The sequence below is a fragment of the Plectropomus leopardus genome, chromosome 2 (assembly GCF_026936395.1).
Source record: "Plectropomus leopardus strain MGB_pleo_1.0 chromosome 2, ASM2693639v1, whole genome shotgun sequence".
Lineage (NCBI taxonomy): Eukaryota > Metazoa > Chordata > Actinopteri > Perciformes > Serranidae > Plectropomus > Plectropomus leopardus.
The window spans coordinates 2,830,456-2,849,448 of NC_142177.1; the positions used below are offsets into that span (position 1 = coordinate 2,830,456).

The window sequence follows — 18,993 nt, forward strand, 5'->3', positions numbered from 1 at the left end:
CGTGTCATTCATGAAGTCTTCGGTAAATTACAGCGTCGAGTTTTTTTCTGCCTCCAACTACGTCAAAGGGGGGCGGGCACAGTTTCGAGGACGGGAGCGAAATTTCACTCCCAATAAGATATGTGTGTACTGGTGGCGTACAAGGAGGAGAGCGAGAGAGAGTGGCCGGATCCGGGAGAGAATTTGACACCCAACAGAGGACCTGTACCTTCAAAGTTCCGGGAAATGCTCGTTATTAAACTCAAATGCTATGGAATTAATTTGAATTCGTTAGTGGGATTAATGCTTTTGATTTCAGGGTAACATTCATCTATTTAACGTGGAAGGAGCTTTCATACCAATACATAGCAAACGTTAGCTACACGGGGTCTCTGGGGCTCAGTTCCAGGGACACCAGAGGCAGGGTTAGCCCACTGGGTCAGCCCCACCTACCGGTATGTCAGATGAATGGAGTATGAGGTGTCGCTCTGGCAGCATCTGGTAAGGGGTTGGACAGGGAAATTGACCAGTGCTCCTGGGTTGCATGTACTTATTACTGGTCCCTCCTACTTCTGTCCCCGCTGCTGAATTCAGTCTATTCCCACACTCTTCAGACACTGAAAAAAATGACCGACGCAACGAAAATAGCTCTAACAGCAGCGGCTCAATGAAACTATTCCGTGGATGATATACCAGAGGAACGGGCGAAAGAAACGAACGTGCCCTTTGCTGTGATAGCGTTTACATAAAGAGAACAGAAGTTGCTTCTTGACAGATATTTTACATTACTGGCTTAGCTACCACGCACACTGGATTCACAAACAAAGCGGAAATATCAAGAGATATAAGTGAATAATCTTTTGGTATTCGGACTGCCATATTTACAAACAAATGGTTCTAATGACGCGTTTGGTTTCTTGTCCTGTCATGAGACTTGGGAGGGCGACTTTGATTGGCCGCGGTGATAAACGCCAACGTCATTTGTTGCAGAGGTCTGACGAGAGACGAAATTAGACAGCAGAATAATAAAACTGCTTCATTGCGGCTAAGGGACTTCCAAAGTACAATTGATTAAGACTCCGAGCTTTATAAATTTGAATCAGGAAACATGAAGGTTGTATTTGATACATCTGCGGATGGATACACAATTAGTGAGGGTATAGGCCGCACAAAGCAGTGCGGATGTAGAATAATACCAGGCTCCCTTTTGTTACACAACCGTAGACATAAAATAATCCCAACGTCCTGACAGACCATCGTAATTCTACTGTTATAGAATTAATAACGCACGGTGATGCATAATGAGTCAAATAAATTATTTTGCCCAGCAACCGATAAGGTACATAATAAGCAACAAATAAGCAATGTAATACATTTTACACACACACACCTATACCTATATATTAGGTGTATAATTGTGCATACTTTCTATGGTATTTTGTACATATCGTATTCTTGCAGAATTTGTTCTGGTTTATTTTTTCTATTGAGATTTTTTTTTTCTATTAGTGTTTTTACTGCTCCTTTTCAGTGTGTTAAAACTTGCTGCTGCAACATAAGAATTTCCAAACTTAGGATCAATAAAGTACATCTATCTATCTAAGACGGTGCGTCAAAGGCTGGTAATTTAAAGGGGCAGAGGTTTCGGACTCCCATGGTAGGCAGTGGCCATATTTCACAATCCTGCCATTGTTACTGCGGTGAAAAAGCAATGTCATATGGCCAGTCCTAACCACGCTCTGCAATATGGCTGTGTTAAACCCTCCCCCACACTGCTCTCACTGCTCCCACTGCCTCAGCTCCAGCACATCTCTTTCATATGCACAGTCTGTATGTTCCCAGTCCGTGAAGTAAAAACACCATTCAACATGCTTTGTTACTTAATCTGGAGGCATTTTAATTGTCTCCGTAAGTCTGAAGCACTCACACAAATGACTGTATAACAGAGGAGGTATCAAAGTGTAGACACAAATTGACATAACTTTGGGATTCAACGGTCGCCTCAAATGTACATTTCATATTGCATGCATGCCACTGCCATTTTTTTAAGACTTCTGTTACAAATAAAATCTGACATTTAGCTAAGAATTCTGGGAGTGGCAGCTCATGCCCACAAATATGTTAGTGAGAACATAGACACAACAGCTCACACATCATTCTTTGTGTATTAAGATTAATAATGGGCAGAACTGTTCACCAAGCAATTACTGTCGCACACACAATTATTTGCGTTCTGTCAAGCTGTAAATTCACCATCCTCGTTAGTGTAAACTATCCTCCACAGGCAGTCAGAGTGCATAAAGTTAGGCCCAGCAGAGACCCTCAATACACAACATTTTGGCTCCACAGACCTTCTCACCCATCATCAAAATTCTACCAATAAATCCAAAAAATGTAATTTAGGATTCTTTTCCTTTAGAGCAAAGAAAAAAAAAACAAAAACAATACAACAAAGTCCAGTAACTGCGCATACTGTTTAGGATGGCACACCACAAATTATACAGTATATGGCCCCCAACAGGCATATGTATACAAAATATAGCCATTTACCAATAATGAGTAATGTTATTGAGTCTACAGGATAGGGGTCTTTTGGAGGTTAGTTGCATACAGACACAAAAAAATCAATTCAAAAATGACTGTTCACATATTATCAGTGTATAAGTTACCCTTAACTCAGGGGTAGTGAATCCTACAGGGAAGTACTATATCTGCTATGGGTATAATTATAATTACATAATGTATTAGTCTAAAGTTCACGGCCCTTGAATAAGCAGAACTACATTATTGGTCAACCGCCAAACACTTGATTTTAACTTGCCATGATGTGCAACTGGACAACAGACTAGATGTGAGAGTGGATTAAGGTTCTAATAAGACTCCTCTAAGTAGGTGGCCTGTTAGAAAAAGACAAAGGTCACCAGAAAAAAAAAATCAACTGCCCCCCCCCCTTAACGGCCGACTAAGCGGCTCAGACAAAGAATGAAAGGGAAACAAATGGCTGAGGGTGTTTGTTTTCTGGTTTTGGGACACATCTTGTTTTCCTTCGTTCTCCAGGTCTTTTTTTTAAAAGGTTGTTACACGCTTGCATGCCAACACTCCTCCTCTCGTTGGGAAATGCCGCCTTCTGCTGGACGCACTTGGGCACTGCAGGGCAATGCCCCCCCCTCCACGGTGGGGTTGAGCCCCTCAGAGCAGCTTCAGACTCCCAGTGACATTGTTCACCATCTCCTCCTCACCCATGATGGCCAGCACAGTGCGGGACCCAGACTCCACCTGCAGAACACAAGACAGAGGGGCTGTGCTGAGTCTTCACGTCACAGCACTGGGCAGCTCTGACAACATCTAATATATGTGTAAGAGCCACGTCGTCACATATCTTATACTTGGTAAAAATGTTAATGTTGGTTTATAACATCTATAGCTTCTGATGTTATTCAAGTTTTAACAACAGTTTTTGTATATTTTGAATGTTGTACAGTAGTAGACTTATGTTATTTTCATATTTGCATTACTTATATTATTTCTGTTAAAACGCAGGCAAAGTTATGTACCACAGCTACGGTGCCTGAGGCAGCTTAGTGATAGAAAATGCAGAGTCTGCATAGATGTGGATTGATGTAAGTTTTTTCTTTGTATAACTTTATTTTTCTTTTTTTAAATTTAAATCATACAAGACACTTTACAACTGTATTTGTAAGACACAAATCAGACAACAAACAACAAAAATATAGTCTCTGGCAACTGTAACGGGTGTAAATTAAAACTTTTTTGTGATGATAATAATAATAACAGATAAAATAACTGATACAAACTCTAATGTCTAAAAATAATAATAAAGACTATAAAATGTAGACATATATCTAACATATAAAAAAAGAAATATATATCTAAGATAATATTACTTACAATAATAAACATTACTAGATTAGAATTAAACAAAGAAGGAGGGGCAGCACTGAGCAAGGAAAAGTAGGAGATAAATGGTTCTCAGATCAGCTGACATTTCTCTTGCTTGCCATTGCACAAATATCATTTTTTTTAAGAGGATATGTTTTTGACTGTGCTTTATCGTGCAGCAACATGTTTTACCCTTTTATGTGAGATAGGAATATGACATATACAGTAGTTGGCAGTGGAACTGATGAGACGTGACTGTGGAAGGACTTTGCCTGCTGTATTTCTTTTGTATTCTAAAATAAACCTTGTTAAAGCTTTTTCCTGTCTCACGTGAGTGCTTGGATTTTACAAAACGGAGCTGGAACACGCGTCAGCACCGAGACACCTTGCAGACTAAGTGGCCTAGGAAAGGCCACCATAATATTTTTTAACCAAATATATTAGTATAAATCATTGTTTCAATATCAATATTTTGGGAACGACTACTGGTCCCTCCCTCACAAGACATTTACAAGCTAACCTGGGTGAGCCCTGCATCCTGGACCAGGTAGGTGGGCAGGCTGAGGCTCATGGCCAGGGCCTGCAGCTCCAGTAGATGAGCCACATTGGTGCCCTGGACCACCACCTTCTTGGCTCTGTATCAACAACATGCACATTTATTACTTTATTTAGCATTAATGGTAACGAGCATTGACCAACTTATTCATCAGTATAAGAAATATTACCATAAATGCTGTCAAAATAATATCAAATAATAATATTAATACAGTCTGCAGTCAACAATGTCAGCAATGAAACAACTGACTAAACTGAGCGCAGTTTTGCAAAGTAAACAGATAAAGGTGTGTGTGTGGATCCCAGACCTAAGCCGCAATATATACACACACACACACACACACACACACACACACACACACACACACACGATGGAACAATGACTGACAAGTAAAAAGCAAACTTAACACAGCTGCTCTGACGCTGCTGAAGGACTGCATTTTTGTACTAAAAAACAAAAGTGAGAGCACAGAAAAGTATATAAACACTGCAGGAGCTGGAGCATTAATGAAGTAATACTCTGAGTTTCTGCAAACAGCAGCAGAGCATGCTTACTCCTCACAGGAACTGTGATACAGAAGAACTTCAGATATGGACACAAACTGTCCATGCCATATTTTTACCATGGTCTTTGAAGAAAATCTCAAATGTAAAAGCCAACTGTACTGCACGAAAATGTACACTGACACTGTTAAGGCGCGTTGAGATTATTCTGTTAATCATTTTCAGGTTGTTAATTTTCAAAGTTCATTCCTTGCATCTTGTTTGCTTTGGAATTAGATTCAACCATCTTATGATATGCACATGTTCAGTGTAAACCAGTAAATTCATTTTAAGGCTATTATATCATAACAAAGTGAGTCATTTTTTAAAATGACAGATACATGACAAATACACAACTTTTTATTGCATCTTTTCTCCACCAGCATTCTGTGGGAGCCTTACCCGCTATGGTCCCACTTCCAGGCCATCTCTCTCCAGCTGTTCTTCTCCTGCAGAGCCTGGTACAAACCTACAGCAGCATGACCGACCTGAGCTGCCACCTGCACGCGCACACACACACACACACACACACACACACACACACACACACACACACACAGAGCGCTGAGGTCACAACTACACAGGAATCTGTCACAGCTCTCAGACCCACATTCAAACAAAGTTACACACTAAACTTTCTCGCACTCACACACATTCTATTAGAATGTCAACAAAACAAAAAAAAAAACATTTATATGAAATCCCCACGACCACTGTTCTGGTGTAAGTGATATGAGCGTCAACTACTCCAATCAAGAGCCCAAAGAACCTGGTGGACAGTAACCCTTTGAATCCTGAATCGATCAGTTTTCTTGTGCTGCATTCAGCCGCCCTGTCACAAGCTATGTGACCCTTTGAAACAAACTAAGCAGATTGGTTTGATTTTTTTTGAAAACATGGGAAAAAAGGGCAATGTCAAACTTGGCAAGATATGTCCCACAAATTGCAAGAAATAAGTAAAAGGAGAAAGGAAAATTATTTAAAATGTGATTTAAAAAAGCTGGGGGGGGGGTTTATAAGGAAATTATCCATCCAAAAATCCATAATTAAATTTAAAATTATGTGACAGAAAAAATATATATATTCAGCTTTTTGTTAGGTATTTTTGTTATTTGTGTTTAACTTTTTTCCTAAAATTAAATTAAAATTAACTTTTCAGGTTAATTTTTTGCAAAATTTTGGGCCATGTCTTGTTAAGTTGCAAGTTGCATCACAGAAATTTGCTCAGGTTTCAGAACAAGACAGGCTTTTTGGAAAAATAAGAGCATACAGCAGCTTCATGTTACTGCAAAACCACAAGTATAGGGTTAAGAGTTTCAAAGTTAGCTTGGCTAAAACATTTTATTTTCAGAGGAGCAGCAAACCAAGTCTGAGCTACTGTGAAACATTAGGACACTTTGTTTAGGATGGACTGTGCATTTGAACACAACAAACATCCCACACATACCAGAGTGACTTACCTTTCCAACCCCCATGGCGAGGTCCATGTTCACCACAAACACCATCTTGAACATGAGGTCATCATCTCCTTCCTCCTGAGGGTCAGAGCACACAAGAGGAGACACTGAGATTTGGCTTTGGACAAACTTCACAAGGTCTAATGTACCAAGGTGTACCTGTGGGGACTAAGGCTAGCTTATGGGCACCTCATTCTCCAGCTTGTTGAAGTAGTACATTGCCGCCTCCTCGGCAGACACGTTCCGAGTGTGAAGAAGCGCCTGAGAGACGAGAGACAATGAATGAGGTTACAACAAAGCAGTAAATAACAGTGGGCCCTATATCCAGATGTCTTTTACAAATATTTAAACCTTCTAATACTCAGCAGATTGGTTTGATTTCTTGTAAAAACATGTGGGAAAAGGCAATGAGCAACTTGGCATGACACTGAATAAAATTTGTAAATTTTAAAAAATATTTTTTAAAAGGCAGAAAACGATATTTCTGATGACAATGATTGTATTTTTTAAAATTATTTTACAGAATATTTATCATTTTTAAGCACTTAAAAAATTCTATATTTAAAATAATTTTACAGAATGAAAAATGTAAGCACTTTTTTAAGAGTTTCTTTTATTTATTTATTTTTGTTTGTTTTTAATTTCCTGTTGTTTGTTTTTTTTGTTTTGTTTTAGGGTTTATTTAGCAAATCTTTATTTAATTTTCTTGTACTTTTTACTGATTTCTTTATACTTTTTTGGTCAGTTCTTTCTACATTGCTCACTGTCATCTTTACATGTTTTTTTTTCTGAGAAATCAAGCCAATTTGCTTAAGTTTCCAAGAGTTAATACTGAATTATCTTAAATATTCAACTATTGATTGGGATGTGGTGTGTGTGCTTGATCAATTTACCATTAGATCACGATGTAACTGATTAGGTTTAAATGATGAAATCAGGCTAACATGAGTAATCCATATTTATATGCTTTCGGACACTTCAGTATTATTTACCATAAAGTCACAGCTTTAAAAAAAAAAATAACACTCCACATCACAATTATCAATTGAATGTTGACATAAACGTGGCCTACATGCTGCCTACATGCCCGCCCTCAGTGGACTGTCCCACCTGTTTGGCTGCCTCCTCTGGGATGTCCAGCTCTCTGAGCTGCTGCAGAAACACAGGGTTGACATCCTGAGAGCCGGAGTCCGGGCCTGACTGCTCTGATGGCTCCATTCTTGACTGGAAGAAGGAAAACAGCAACAGTGAACATCCTGCTCACCACTGACAACACATGAAATATGGCACCACTGTCAACTAAACTGACCACATCAGACTGAAAATGACAAATACACCTCGGGTCTAAAAAAAAAAACTATGTGCAATTTAGAGAGCACTTTAAAACATACTCAGATTTGTTCTAAGGCGATTTAAAACCGCTTCCAATATCCTCTATGCCTCTGACATGATTTGCACTAATGTGGATAAATATGAACGATAGAATGATAGAGACAGAATGAACTGAGGCCTGGAGTTTTAAATCGCTGGATTTTTACGTAAATTATCCCAAACGTCACTCGACACGATGTGTTTCCACCTAATTGAGTTCTATCATTTGGCAAGATGTCACTTTCCCTCTCCATGCTAGGCCCTATTCATAATTTAATGAGGTATGATATGACGTTCTTTGCATTAGCTATGAGAGAATATGAAGAGAACTAATACACATAATGCTACCCAAACAGACAGCCACAAAGTGAGACAAAACAAGCCATAAATCAGCTGTCGACAGAGCCAGCTAACGTTAACGTTAGTCCTGGCCAGGTGACAGCCGTTAGCTCACTATGTACGTTAGCTACACGCCATTCAAATTAGCGTTAGCATCGCAAACAAAGCAGCTAACGTAACGTTAACAACGTTAGCTGTCGTTTGGACTAACATTATTAAGATATTACAGCGACAGCAGCAATAACAAATTGCACTGACACGCCCAACATTACGTTTTTCTCGACAGTTAAGTAATTCAACATTGCTCAACAGCTGATGTAGCAAAGCTAGCTAGCATTAGCATTAGTCGCTAGCGCTAAACTGTGCTAGCTTGAGTCTAGCTAGTTGCCTGTAGTTACCTGTTCTGCGCAGCTAGCTCGACAGCAGCAATAACGACGGCGATTTCCCCGCGATTTCTACAACTGTCAATATTCACCTGCGACCAGACAATTTCTGTCTGAATGTGAAATTACATTCAGTGGGCTTCCTGACTGTACTGTCTTCAGCGTTACTCCATTTTGGACCCCCGTGTGTATTGGCTCAGGATGCTGCGTCTTGTCGAGTGTGGAGGTGCTACAGATTTCCTGGTAATATTAATTATGTGGTGATGATATGCAGATGTACTGTCTACTACCGTGTCTTTGAAATGTCTTTATAACAATTCTGACATTGTGTTTTACTTTAATGACAATCCATTGACACATTTTTAATCTGTGAACAGACAGTATAGCAGGTTTGTCTGTTTTATCTTTACATACAGTCTATGGTTTGATCCTGTATGCAGTGGGCTAGCCGCATGTGTCAGCGTCCTGATCTCCATGGTAATCACTGTCTCATGAACACGCACTGCACCAGATAATCTGGCCCCGGACAGTCCACACCACCAGAGGCATCCGATCTATTATTGCAGCTGGGGCCGTGGCTAATGTTTTAAGGGACTGTTCTTTACTTATCTGAGGAGGAGGTATAAAATACAGGTTCCTCTCTCCACTGTAAATACTTTTTTTAAAATTAATTAAAAATATTAAATAACGGAAACTTTTTTTTGGTCAAAAATTTTAAATGGGACATGTGAAATAGCGATTTTGATGAAATATTGCTATTTTAAGTTTACATAGGGTTATTTATTTATTTATTGTATTTTTTTCTCCTAGCAACTACTAAAACTAGCTGACAGGCTGAGACTGGGCCTGGTCTATTGTCTGGCATGTCAGCAAAAAATTTGCTAAGATCCAAAAATATGTAAAAAATAAATACATAAATTAATTCATAATAATAATAGTAATTAAAAACAATTATAATGAATAAATAAATAAAATTATAATTATAATAGTTAAAAGGAATAAACTTATTATCACATGCACAAACTTAGAGGCAAAATAATCACAGCGATCACAGAAAGTGAGGTCATCAAAAAATACAGCAAGTCACTCACCGTCTCTCCTATCCACCCGACACAGGTGCAAGGCAGATACTCATATAGATTATAAAGTCACTGCCCATTTCCATGTGACCCAACACTCCCAATAAACACAGTCATGAAGCAAGTAAAAGCTATCCCAAAACACTAACAAAAAACATGTAACAACACTACTATATAAACCATACCAAATCAATATTAATGTTACAATGTTTCTATTTAATTGGCTCCTACATTTCTGATGGACACGCTCATCGCACATAACGTGCCAAAGACCACAGAAAATTTTATAATCCAATGATAATTTTTGTTTTATAAAATAAAAGGTAATTTTGTTGGCTTTTAAAGACAACACACCTGGCATGTTCTCTTTAACCCTTTGAACTCTGCAATAGAAATGGTCCAGCAGTTCCCTGGATTGATATTTTTCCTTATTGTAATGTCATATTTTGGACTATCTTTAGATGCTTTATATACCTGACATCTGTACAACCTTAACTGAAAGATATATAGGCAATAACATATAATATAAAGGTTACATAATAACTGATCTTAGTAGTAGTAGTATCTAAACTGTGTCATTAATAAAAACATAAATCAGACTTTTTTTTTCATCAGATAAATCCAAAAGATTTTTAAAAATATAAACAAAACAAAATATTTCTTAACATGGTTTAAGGTTCTTTGAACTATATACATTTTCAGGTTTTGAGTGCCAAGGTATTGTGATGGCCTCATCATTTATTTCTCTGGCGCCACCTTGTGTTTTTACACCGCAGGTACAGGAAGGAATGTTCAAGCTATCATGGTTTTTTATTTTAAATCATATACACAAGATTATGCAAATAAGAAGTAATTATGGAAAAATAAGTTTTCACTGCACACAAGGTTAGATTACATAAGGTAATACAGGATTATGGGAAAAGCGATCTGCAGGGGCAATTACGGGGAAATACCCGCATAATTACTGGGAAATACTGTATTTGCCCAAACGTCACTTAAGGTAACATGAGGTCATGATGTGATGACAGAGAGGACAGAAGCCTTAACTTTCTGCGGCAAAAACAGTGAATGATCTAGCAATCACAGTTCTTATTTAAGATCTATTTAGACAGGATCATGCAATGAAGGTGTTTTTCATAAAGAGTTAAAAATTGACAACAAAATAAATACAAAATAGTACAGCCATTTAAAGTTGTATGCCCTTCCCTAAGCCAAAAATAATAAACAGTCCCTAAACCATCTTCAGGGATTCAGTTTGAAAGTCATCTCTTTGAAAGAAAAACACAACGCATCATTTTAAGAATACTTTATTACATCAGCATCTGGGAGGATTTGCACCTTCTCTTATTAAACAGGTTAAATCACTACAGTTACGCTTTCAATCAGTATGTACAGTGATATTAACACACAAAATAAGAAACATCCCTAAAACTGCTCCTTGCAGAGCCTGCTCTACATTGCCAAATTTATACAGCCTAATAACAGTTACAGTTTCCCTCCGACGGCTCATCTTCACCATCACTGACCTCTCTGCCCCGTCTGACCCGACAGGACAAATCATCCGCTCATGTGACGCATTAGATGCTTTGTTTGTGTTAGGTGATGTCATGATAAACCTACATTGTGACATGTTGGGCCTGGAGCTGAGAGTGACACACATCAGGCTCAGCTGACACACATGGACACTCTTCAAGGTCGGCCACTTTTGAAATCCTTTTCACTCTCATCTTTTCTGTTGACTCGGTCTGCAGACTCTGTGTCTACAGCTCAGACTTAGATTCACCCTTAGAAACCTGTAGCAACACTTTCCTCTTGCTGCTTTCAGACGCCTTTCACAAGTATTTTAATCTTTGAACTCTGAGCAAATTGGTGTGACTTCTTAAAAAAAAACTTAAGAAAAAAGACAATGAGCAACTTGGTAAGAAAAGCTCCACAAATTGTAAGAACTTAGTAGATTTATAATTTTAGGAAAAACTTGGGAAAACCTATATGTATAATTATTATAATTACATATTTCAAATGTTACAGAATTATTAGAATTTTTAAGCAATCTTATCCAGATAATTCTTTGTTGTTGTTTTTTGTTTTTTGCCACCAGATCAGATACTTTTCTTGTATTTTTTTTTACTAATTCTTTGCCCTTTTTTTTGGACATTTCTCCTTTAACTGCTCATGTCCTTCTCCTGTTTTTTTCCCCAAAATATGGGAGAAAAAGGCAATGAGCAGCTGGTAAAAAATGTTTTACAAATTGCAAGAAATTAGTAGATTTAGAAAAATATTTTTTTTAAAGCTGGAGGAAAATGTTAAGGGAGAAAAAAGCTATTGAATTTTCATAGTTACATATTTGAAATTAGGATACAGAATTATTATTTGTCTTGTTCTGTCCGTGGGTCTCTTGTGTATGTGTGTGGGTTTTTTTTAAACTAATTTTCAGGTAATTTTCTTATACTTTCAATCATTTAAATTTCTTACCCATTTTGGGTCATTTCTTTTTTAATTGCTCATTACCTTCTTTCCACGTTTTTGAAAGAAATCACGCCAGTTTGCTCAGGTTTTAAGGGTCAACTGAAACCACAAAGGGCATTGCTATGGGAAACACTGTTTTAAAGGGGAAACAGAGTTTGACACAAGACAACCATCAACAAACATCCAGCCGTACCCGGCCCTAAAGAAACATCAGCAAACATAAGCTCGTGCATACGGTCTCGGTGCTCTAACTGAAAGCACAACAGTGAGATAAGATCAATTCTGCCTACTGAAGCAGCAGCAGTATAATCGACATAACCTGCATCAGCTTGACAGAAATAATCTGCCATACAGACCTTCATCACATGAAGCAGTGCCACCTTGTGTTCAATACAAGAACTGCACACCAACCAAAGCCCGTCTGACGCGTACCGTCACCTCGGCCCCCGGCACAACGAGAGTGATTTAATGATGATTTGATACATTGTTCCAAAACCTAAAAGGAATGTTAAAAATGTACAAAATAGAAAGAGGGCTGACTTACACAAGAAAACATGGTGGTGCACACTAAGACTCTGCTGCATGGAGTTCCTTTATGGAAGGATTTTCCTCTAACATCTTTCCAGTGACTTCAACACTACAGACACATCCACATGAACACGTATAAAAGCAAGAAACAAAAACAGAGTAAACTGACACTCAGTCTGGGTTAAAGTACCTTAAAATGCTCTAACGAGCAGGTTCTGATTTACAATCTCACACAAAGGAAATATTGAACTTAAAAACGTGTATTTGTACTGCTGTAGTGAGGGAGGTGTTACTGTACATGTTAGTGAGGGTAGGTGTGTGCTGCTGCACTGGGACTTTTCGCTGGCTGAAATGTACACAGTAGTTTTGGGTCATCAACATTACAGAAGAAAAGGAGTGTGATGCAGCAGAGGAGGCTGAGGTAGAGAGTGGCAGTGACTGATTAGACTCTCAGCGATTGGATTTAAAGGAACGCTTCACCCCAAATCAAAAATATAGATTTTTCCCCAGAGACTGAACACAAAGATTGTCAACATGACAGCTCCCCAAAAGAGAATCCAAAACATATGGATCGCCCCCTGGTGTCTGGCTGCAGTATAGGACTAGGCAGTATTATTCCTGCTGCTGCTCAGTAGCCCATGAAGCAAAAAAAAAAGCTCTTTTTCCACAGTATGAAAGTACCCGGATCTTCTGCATTACCGGGGTCATGAGGCACAAGCACCAGAGACTTATGGTGGCAGAGTGTGGCAGAGTGTGCCCAAGCGGGTAACTTGGGCCGGCTAAGTAACTGACTTCTGGTTTAGCGCCTCGCTCGCTTGAATGGCGGACCAAAAACATTTAGACTTTCCAAATGTTATGAAACTGTCTGGCTTAAATCTAGAGAGTGAAATGAATCATTTTCTGGGGGTTTAGATGCAAAAAAAAAAGATCCACTGATTTACATATGTCTCTTTCCCAATATAAGTCTATGGGAAAAAGTCTTTCTGGGTCAGTAGGCATCATGTGATGGACCCGGATAGTGTGATTCCACTTTTGGCCACTATGTAAAATTTGCATCAGAGCCTGGCGCACTTCCTGGGGTCTTGGGGTACAGGCAGAAACTCTATCACCACAGAGATTGCTACTCTGCAGACTCTGGCTCCAGATGATGAGAGGGCAGCAGCTGTTTCCGGGATGTTTTGGCTTCACTTTTACATAGTTGGGGCAAGTGGGAACGCGTCGTCCATCTTTATGTACAGTCTATGATTTCTCCTGTTACTTTTAGAGCTATTTATCAGTCTAGATAGTTGTGTTGTGAGTTGCCGAGTGTTGGAGATATCAGCCACAGAGATGTCTGCTTTCTCTCCGATCTAATGGAACTAGATGGCACTCGACTTGTGGTGCTCAAAGCGGCAAAAAATTATTTTGAAAAACTCAACAGCTATTTGTCTCTTTACAGAAATCATGACCCGGTTACTCAGGATAATCCACAGAGCTTGTTGTGAGCAGTTTCATGTAGGAACTAGTGTCTTTCTACTGAACTACACCTTCCAACCGTATCATCTTGGAAGCGTGCACTGTTAGCTCACCTATCACCAATGAGTTAGCTAACGTTACAGCTCAGCCAAGGAGGGCCCCATTAGTGTCACAAGCACGAGCCTCCTGTCCATGGGTAGATGCACGCCTCCTGCTGCACACTGATACAGTTGGCAGGTGTAGTTTGGTAGAAACTAGTTCAACTCGCACCAAAACTTTCTATACTGATAAATAGCACGACAGGTAGGAGGAAAAAATACAGATGTCTGATTTTGGGGTGAACTGTCCCTTTAAGAAAACAAAGTTGTGACCACAGTGTCACTCTTAATCATGTGTCCACTCCACAGAAAAAATGTGGAAGCTCAGCTGTTTTCTGAATACTGTAACTTTAACACCTAAAATATGAGCAGTTACTTCAATACTTGAAACCAGAAATGCCACAATACAAGGTGGAGACTGACAACCAGGGCCATGTGGATACACACACACGCACACACACATAAATCACCATACACACACAAAGAAATAACTTTTGACTGTACAGCAGCGAGAAGCACACAAGGCATTAAGAGGTACCGCTTCATAAAATCCACTGGGAGGGGAATCTGTGAGATCAGATCCCACTGGGACCAGTCTTCAGACGTGATCAGCTGTGGACCAGCTGCTTCTCTTACACGAGCGCTGCCATGGAACACCTGTCAGCTCAAGTCCTGTAGAGAGAAAACACTACGGGTTTCCTCCAAATGTCTCCACATAAAGTCAAGAGGAGGGACAGCAGGCCTGACTGGTGTCTCTCACATGTCCCCTGTGTCATTGTCCAGTGTCTGTGTGCTGTCCTGCTACAGAGAGCTTAAAGGTTCCGCACTAAAGTCATCCTCAGTCAGCATCAGCATAGGACACATGCTGTGAACTTCAAACCTGCAAAATTTGTGTCTCATTGACTCCGAGCGTTCGTCCCAACAGGAAGCTCGGTGCCGTTTTCTGTCTGTGTCTCTCCTGCTGTTCAGTTCAGCCTGCAGGGTTACCTTTCCTTATCCTCCTCTCCTCCCCGCTCTGTGTGCTGCGGCTCTGCTGGCGTTTCCTCTGTCACAAGTCGGTGACTTTATTCTCCACGGCGGCGGCGATCTGCTGCAGTCTGTATCCCAGCTGCATCTTCTGGGCCGTGGTGTCCTCCTCCAGCGCCGTGATGATCTTACATTGGGGGAGGAGTAGGGAATATTAGTTTGTTGGAAAAGAAGACAGTGGTTTTCTTTCTTTCTTCATATGCTGATTTTATACAATTGCATATTTTAACGTTTCAATAAAGAGAGTTTGAAAAAAATAAAAGTATATAGGTTGTTATGCAACAAATGCAAAAAGGGTGAATACTATGCAAAGCACTGTATGCAGTTAGACTAAGTGATAAGCCCACCTGGTCGTAGTACTTGTTGATGTACTTGTAGAGCTCGTGCAGAGCCACCAGGTAGTTGAGCTCCCCAGAGTAGTTCTGAAAACAAAGCCATCAGATTACATATTTAATTTTTATTGTTATTTATACTTTATTTAAACTCGGGAGCCATTGAGGGAGACCCTCATTTTCAGCGCTGAGTGTACATAGCACTTCATCAACAGGACACACACAATCAATTTCAATCAATTTCAGTCAAAAACAAAAGAACAAGCATTAATACATATTCACCCCAAAAATAAAAAATAAAATCAATAAATATATAAATAAATACAGTTTATAGGTAAGAGCTATTACAACAATTACATGTTGACAGTGGAATAATAATAATTATAATAATGATAATAATAATAAATGAATTAATAAATAATTAAAGTTGATAAGTAAGAGCTACTGGCAAAGACAATTACATCTTGAAGGTGGACGATTATTGAGTAATGATTTAAAATGCCCAAAAGAAACAAAAGGTCACTCTGTAACAGATTCCAGATTAGTTCTATATGTGTGTGTATATAGTGTGTTATATGTGTGTGTGTATATAGTGTGTTACACAGTATGTGTGTGTGTATATAGTGTGTTATATGTGTGTGTATATAGTGTGTTACACAGTATGTGTGTGTGTATATATAGTGTGTTGTGTGTGTGTATATAGTGTGTTATACTATGTGTGTGTGTATATAGAGTGTTACACAGTATGTGTGTGTATATAGTGTGTTGTATGTGTGTGTATATAGAGTGTTATATGTGTGTGTATATAGTGTGTTAGATGTGTGTGTATATAGTGTGTTATATGTGTGTGTTTATAGCTTGTTATGTTTGTGTATATAGTGTGTTTGTGTGTGTGTATATAGTGTGCTATATTTGCATGTGTACATAGTGTGTTATATGCGTGTGTATATAGTGTGTTATATGCTTATGTATATAGTGTGTTATATGTGTGTGTATAGTGTTATATGTGTGTGTATAGTGTGTTATATGTGTGTGTATAGTGTGTTATATGTGTGTATATAGTGTGTTATATGTGTGTGTATAGTGTGTTATATGTGTGTGTATAGTGTGTTATATGTGTGCGTATAGTGTGTTATATGTGTGTGTACAGTGTGTTATATGTGTGTATAGTGTGTTATATGTGTGCGTATAGTGTGTTATATGTGTGTGTATAGTGTGTTATATGTGTGTATATAGTGTGTTATATGTGTGTGTATAGTGTGTTATATGTGTGTGTATAGTGTGTTATATGTGTGCGTATAGTGTGTTATATGTGTGTGTACAGTGTGTTATATGTGTGTATAGTGTGTTATATGTGTGCGTATAGTGTGTTATATGTGTGTGTACAGTGTGTTATATGTGTGTGTACAGTGTGTTATATGTGTGTGTATAGTGTGTTATATGTGTGTGTATAGTGTGTTATATGTGTGTGTACAGTGTGTTATATGTGTGTATAGTGTGTTATATGTGTGTATATAGTGTTATATGTGTGTGTACAGTGTGTTATATGTGTGTGTCTAGTGTGTTATATGTGTGTATATAGTGTGTTATATGTGTGTACAGTGTGTTATATGTGTGTATATAGTGTGTTATATGTGTGTGTATAGTGTGTTATATGTGTGTGTATAGTGTGTTATGTGTGTGTGTATAGTGTGTTATGTGTGTGTACAGTGTGTTATATGTGTGTATAGTGTGTTATGTGTTTATATAGTGTGTTATATGTGTGTGTACAGTGTGTTATATGTGTGTATAGTGTGTTATATGTGTGTGTATAGTGTGTTATATGTGTGTGTATATAGTGTGTTATATGTGTGTGTATAGTGTGTTGTATGCGTGTGTATAGTGTGTTATATGTGTGTATATAGTGTGTTATATGTGTGTGTACAGTGTGTTATATGTGTGTGTATAGTGTGTTATATGTGTGTGTATATAGTGTGTTATATGTGTGTGTACAGTGTGTTATATGTGTGTGTATAGTGTGTTATATGTGTGTATATAGTGTGTTATATGTGTGTGTACAGTGTGTTATATGTGTGTGTACAGTGTGTTATATGTGTGTATAGTGTGTTATATGTGTGCGTATAGTGTGTTATATGTGTGTATAGTGTGTTATATGTGTGTATATAGTGTGTTATATGTGTGTGTATAGTGTGTTATATGTGTGTGTATAGTGTGTTATATGTGTGTGTATAGTGTGTTATATGTGTGTGTATAGTGTGTTATATGTGTGTGTATAGTGTGTTATATGTGTGTGTACAGTGTGTTATATGTGTGTACAGTGTGTTATATGTGTGTGTACAGTGTGTTATGTGTGTTTATAGTTTGTTATATGTGTGTGTATAGTGTGTTATATGTGTGTGTATAGTGTGTTTTATGTGTGTGTATATAGTGTGTTATATGTGTGTGTACAGTGTGTTATATGTGTGTGTATAGTGTGTTATATGTGTGTATATAGTGTGTTATATGTGTGTGTACAGTGTGTTATATGTGTGTGTATAGTGTGTTATATGTGTGTGTATATAGTTTGTTATATGTGTGTGTAGTGTGTTATGTGTGTGTACAGTGTGTTATGTGTGTGTATATAGTGTGTTATATGTGTGTGTAGTGTGTTATATGTGTGTGTATAGTGTGTTATATGTGTGTGTATATAGTGTTATATGTGTGTATAGTGTGTTATATGTGTGTATATAGTGTGTTATATGTGTGTATAGTGTGTTATATGTGTGTATATAGTGTGTTATGTGTGTGTATAGTGTGTTATATGTGTGTGTATATAGTGTGTTATATGTGTGTGTACAGTGTGTTATATGTGTGTGTATAGTGTGTTATATGTGTGTATAGTGTGTTATATGTGTGTGTATAGTGTGTTATATGTGTGCGTATAGTGTGTTATATGTGTGTGTACAGTGTGTTATATGTGTGTATAGTGTGTGTTATGTGTGTGTGTAGAGTGTGTTATGTGTGTGTACAGTGTGTTATATGTGTGTGTACAGTGTGTTATATGTGTGTGTATAGTGTGTTATATGTGTGTGTACAGTGTGTTATATGTGTGTATAGTGTGTTATATGTGTGTATATCGTGTGATATGTGTGTGTACAGTGTGTTATATGTGTGTGTATAGTGTGTTATATGTGTGTATATAGTGTGTTATATGTGTGTGTACAGTGTGTTATATGTGTGTGTACAGTGTGTTATATGTGTGTGTATAGTGTGTTATATGTGTGTGTATATAGTGTGTTATATGTGTGTATAGTGTGTTATATGTGTGTATAGTGTGTTATGTGTGTGTATAGTGTGTTATATGTGTGTGTATAGTGTGTTATATGTGTGTACAGTGTGTTATATGTGTGTATATAGTGTGTTATATGTGTGTGTACAGTGTGTTATATGTGAGTGTATAGTGTGTTATATGTGTGTATATAGTGTGTTATATGTGTGTGTAC

General features: G+C 38.1%; 2 protein-coding genes across 6 annotated transcripts in view; both read right to left on the reverse strand.

The window, feature by feature from the left end:
- Nucleotides 1-1,851: 1,851 nt before the first annotated feature.
- On the reverse strand, nt 1,852-8,777 carry LOC121949966 (putative peptidyl-tRNA hydrolase 2). Of its 2 annotated transcripts, none has more exons than XM_042495852.2 (7): nt 8,620-8,777; nt 7,545-7,658; nt 6,624-6,695; nt 6,438-6,512; nt 5,380-5,477; nt 4,400-4,514; nt 1,852-3,255 (listed from the first exon to the last, which is right to left on the reverse strand). In XM_042495852.2, exons 2-7 carry the CDS (start codon nt 7,650-7,652, stop codon nt 3,169-3,171), a joined length of 555 nt encoding a protein of 184 aa, XP_042351786.1. In that variant the 5' UTR covers nt 7,653-7,658; nt 8,620-8,777; the 3' UTR covers nt 1,852-3,168. The 2 variants fall into 2 exon arrangements, with proteins under 2 accessions (XP_042351786.1, XP_042351777.1); XM_042495843.2 differs by having other exon boundaries at nt 8,543-8,766.
- A 2,120-nt stretch (nt 8,778-10,897) lies between these two features.
- plxnb1b (plexin b1b) overlaps nt 10,898-18,993 on the reverse strand; it is a 152,004-nt gene continuing 143,908 nt past the window's right edge. For all 4 annotated transcript variants that reach the window (XM_088082924.1, XM_088082911.1, XM_088082929.1 and 1 more), the window contains 2 exons: nt 15,527-15,601; nt 10,898-15,306 (listed from right to left, as the gene is read on the reverse strand). In XM_088082924.1, coding sequence (XP_087939050.1) covers nt 15,202-15,306; nt 15,527-15,601 — 180 coding nt within the window. In that variant the 3' untranslated portion in view covers nt 10,898-15,201. The remainder of the gene's footprint in view (nt 15,307-15,526; nt 15,602-18,993) is intronic.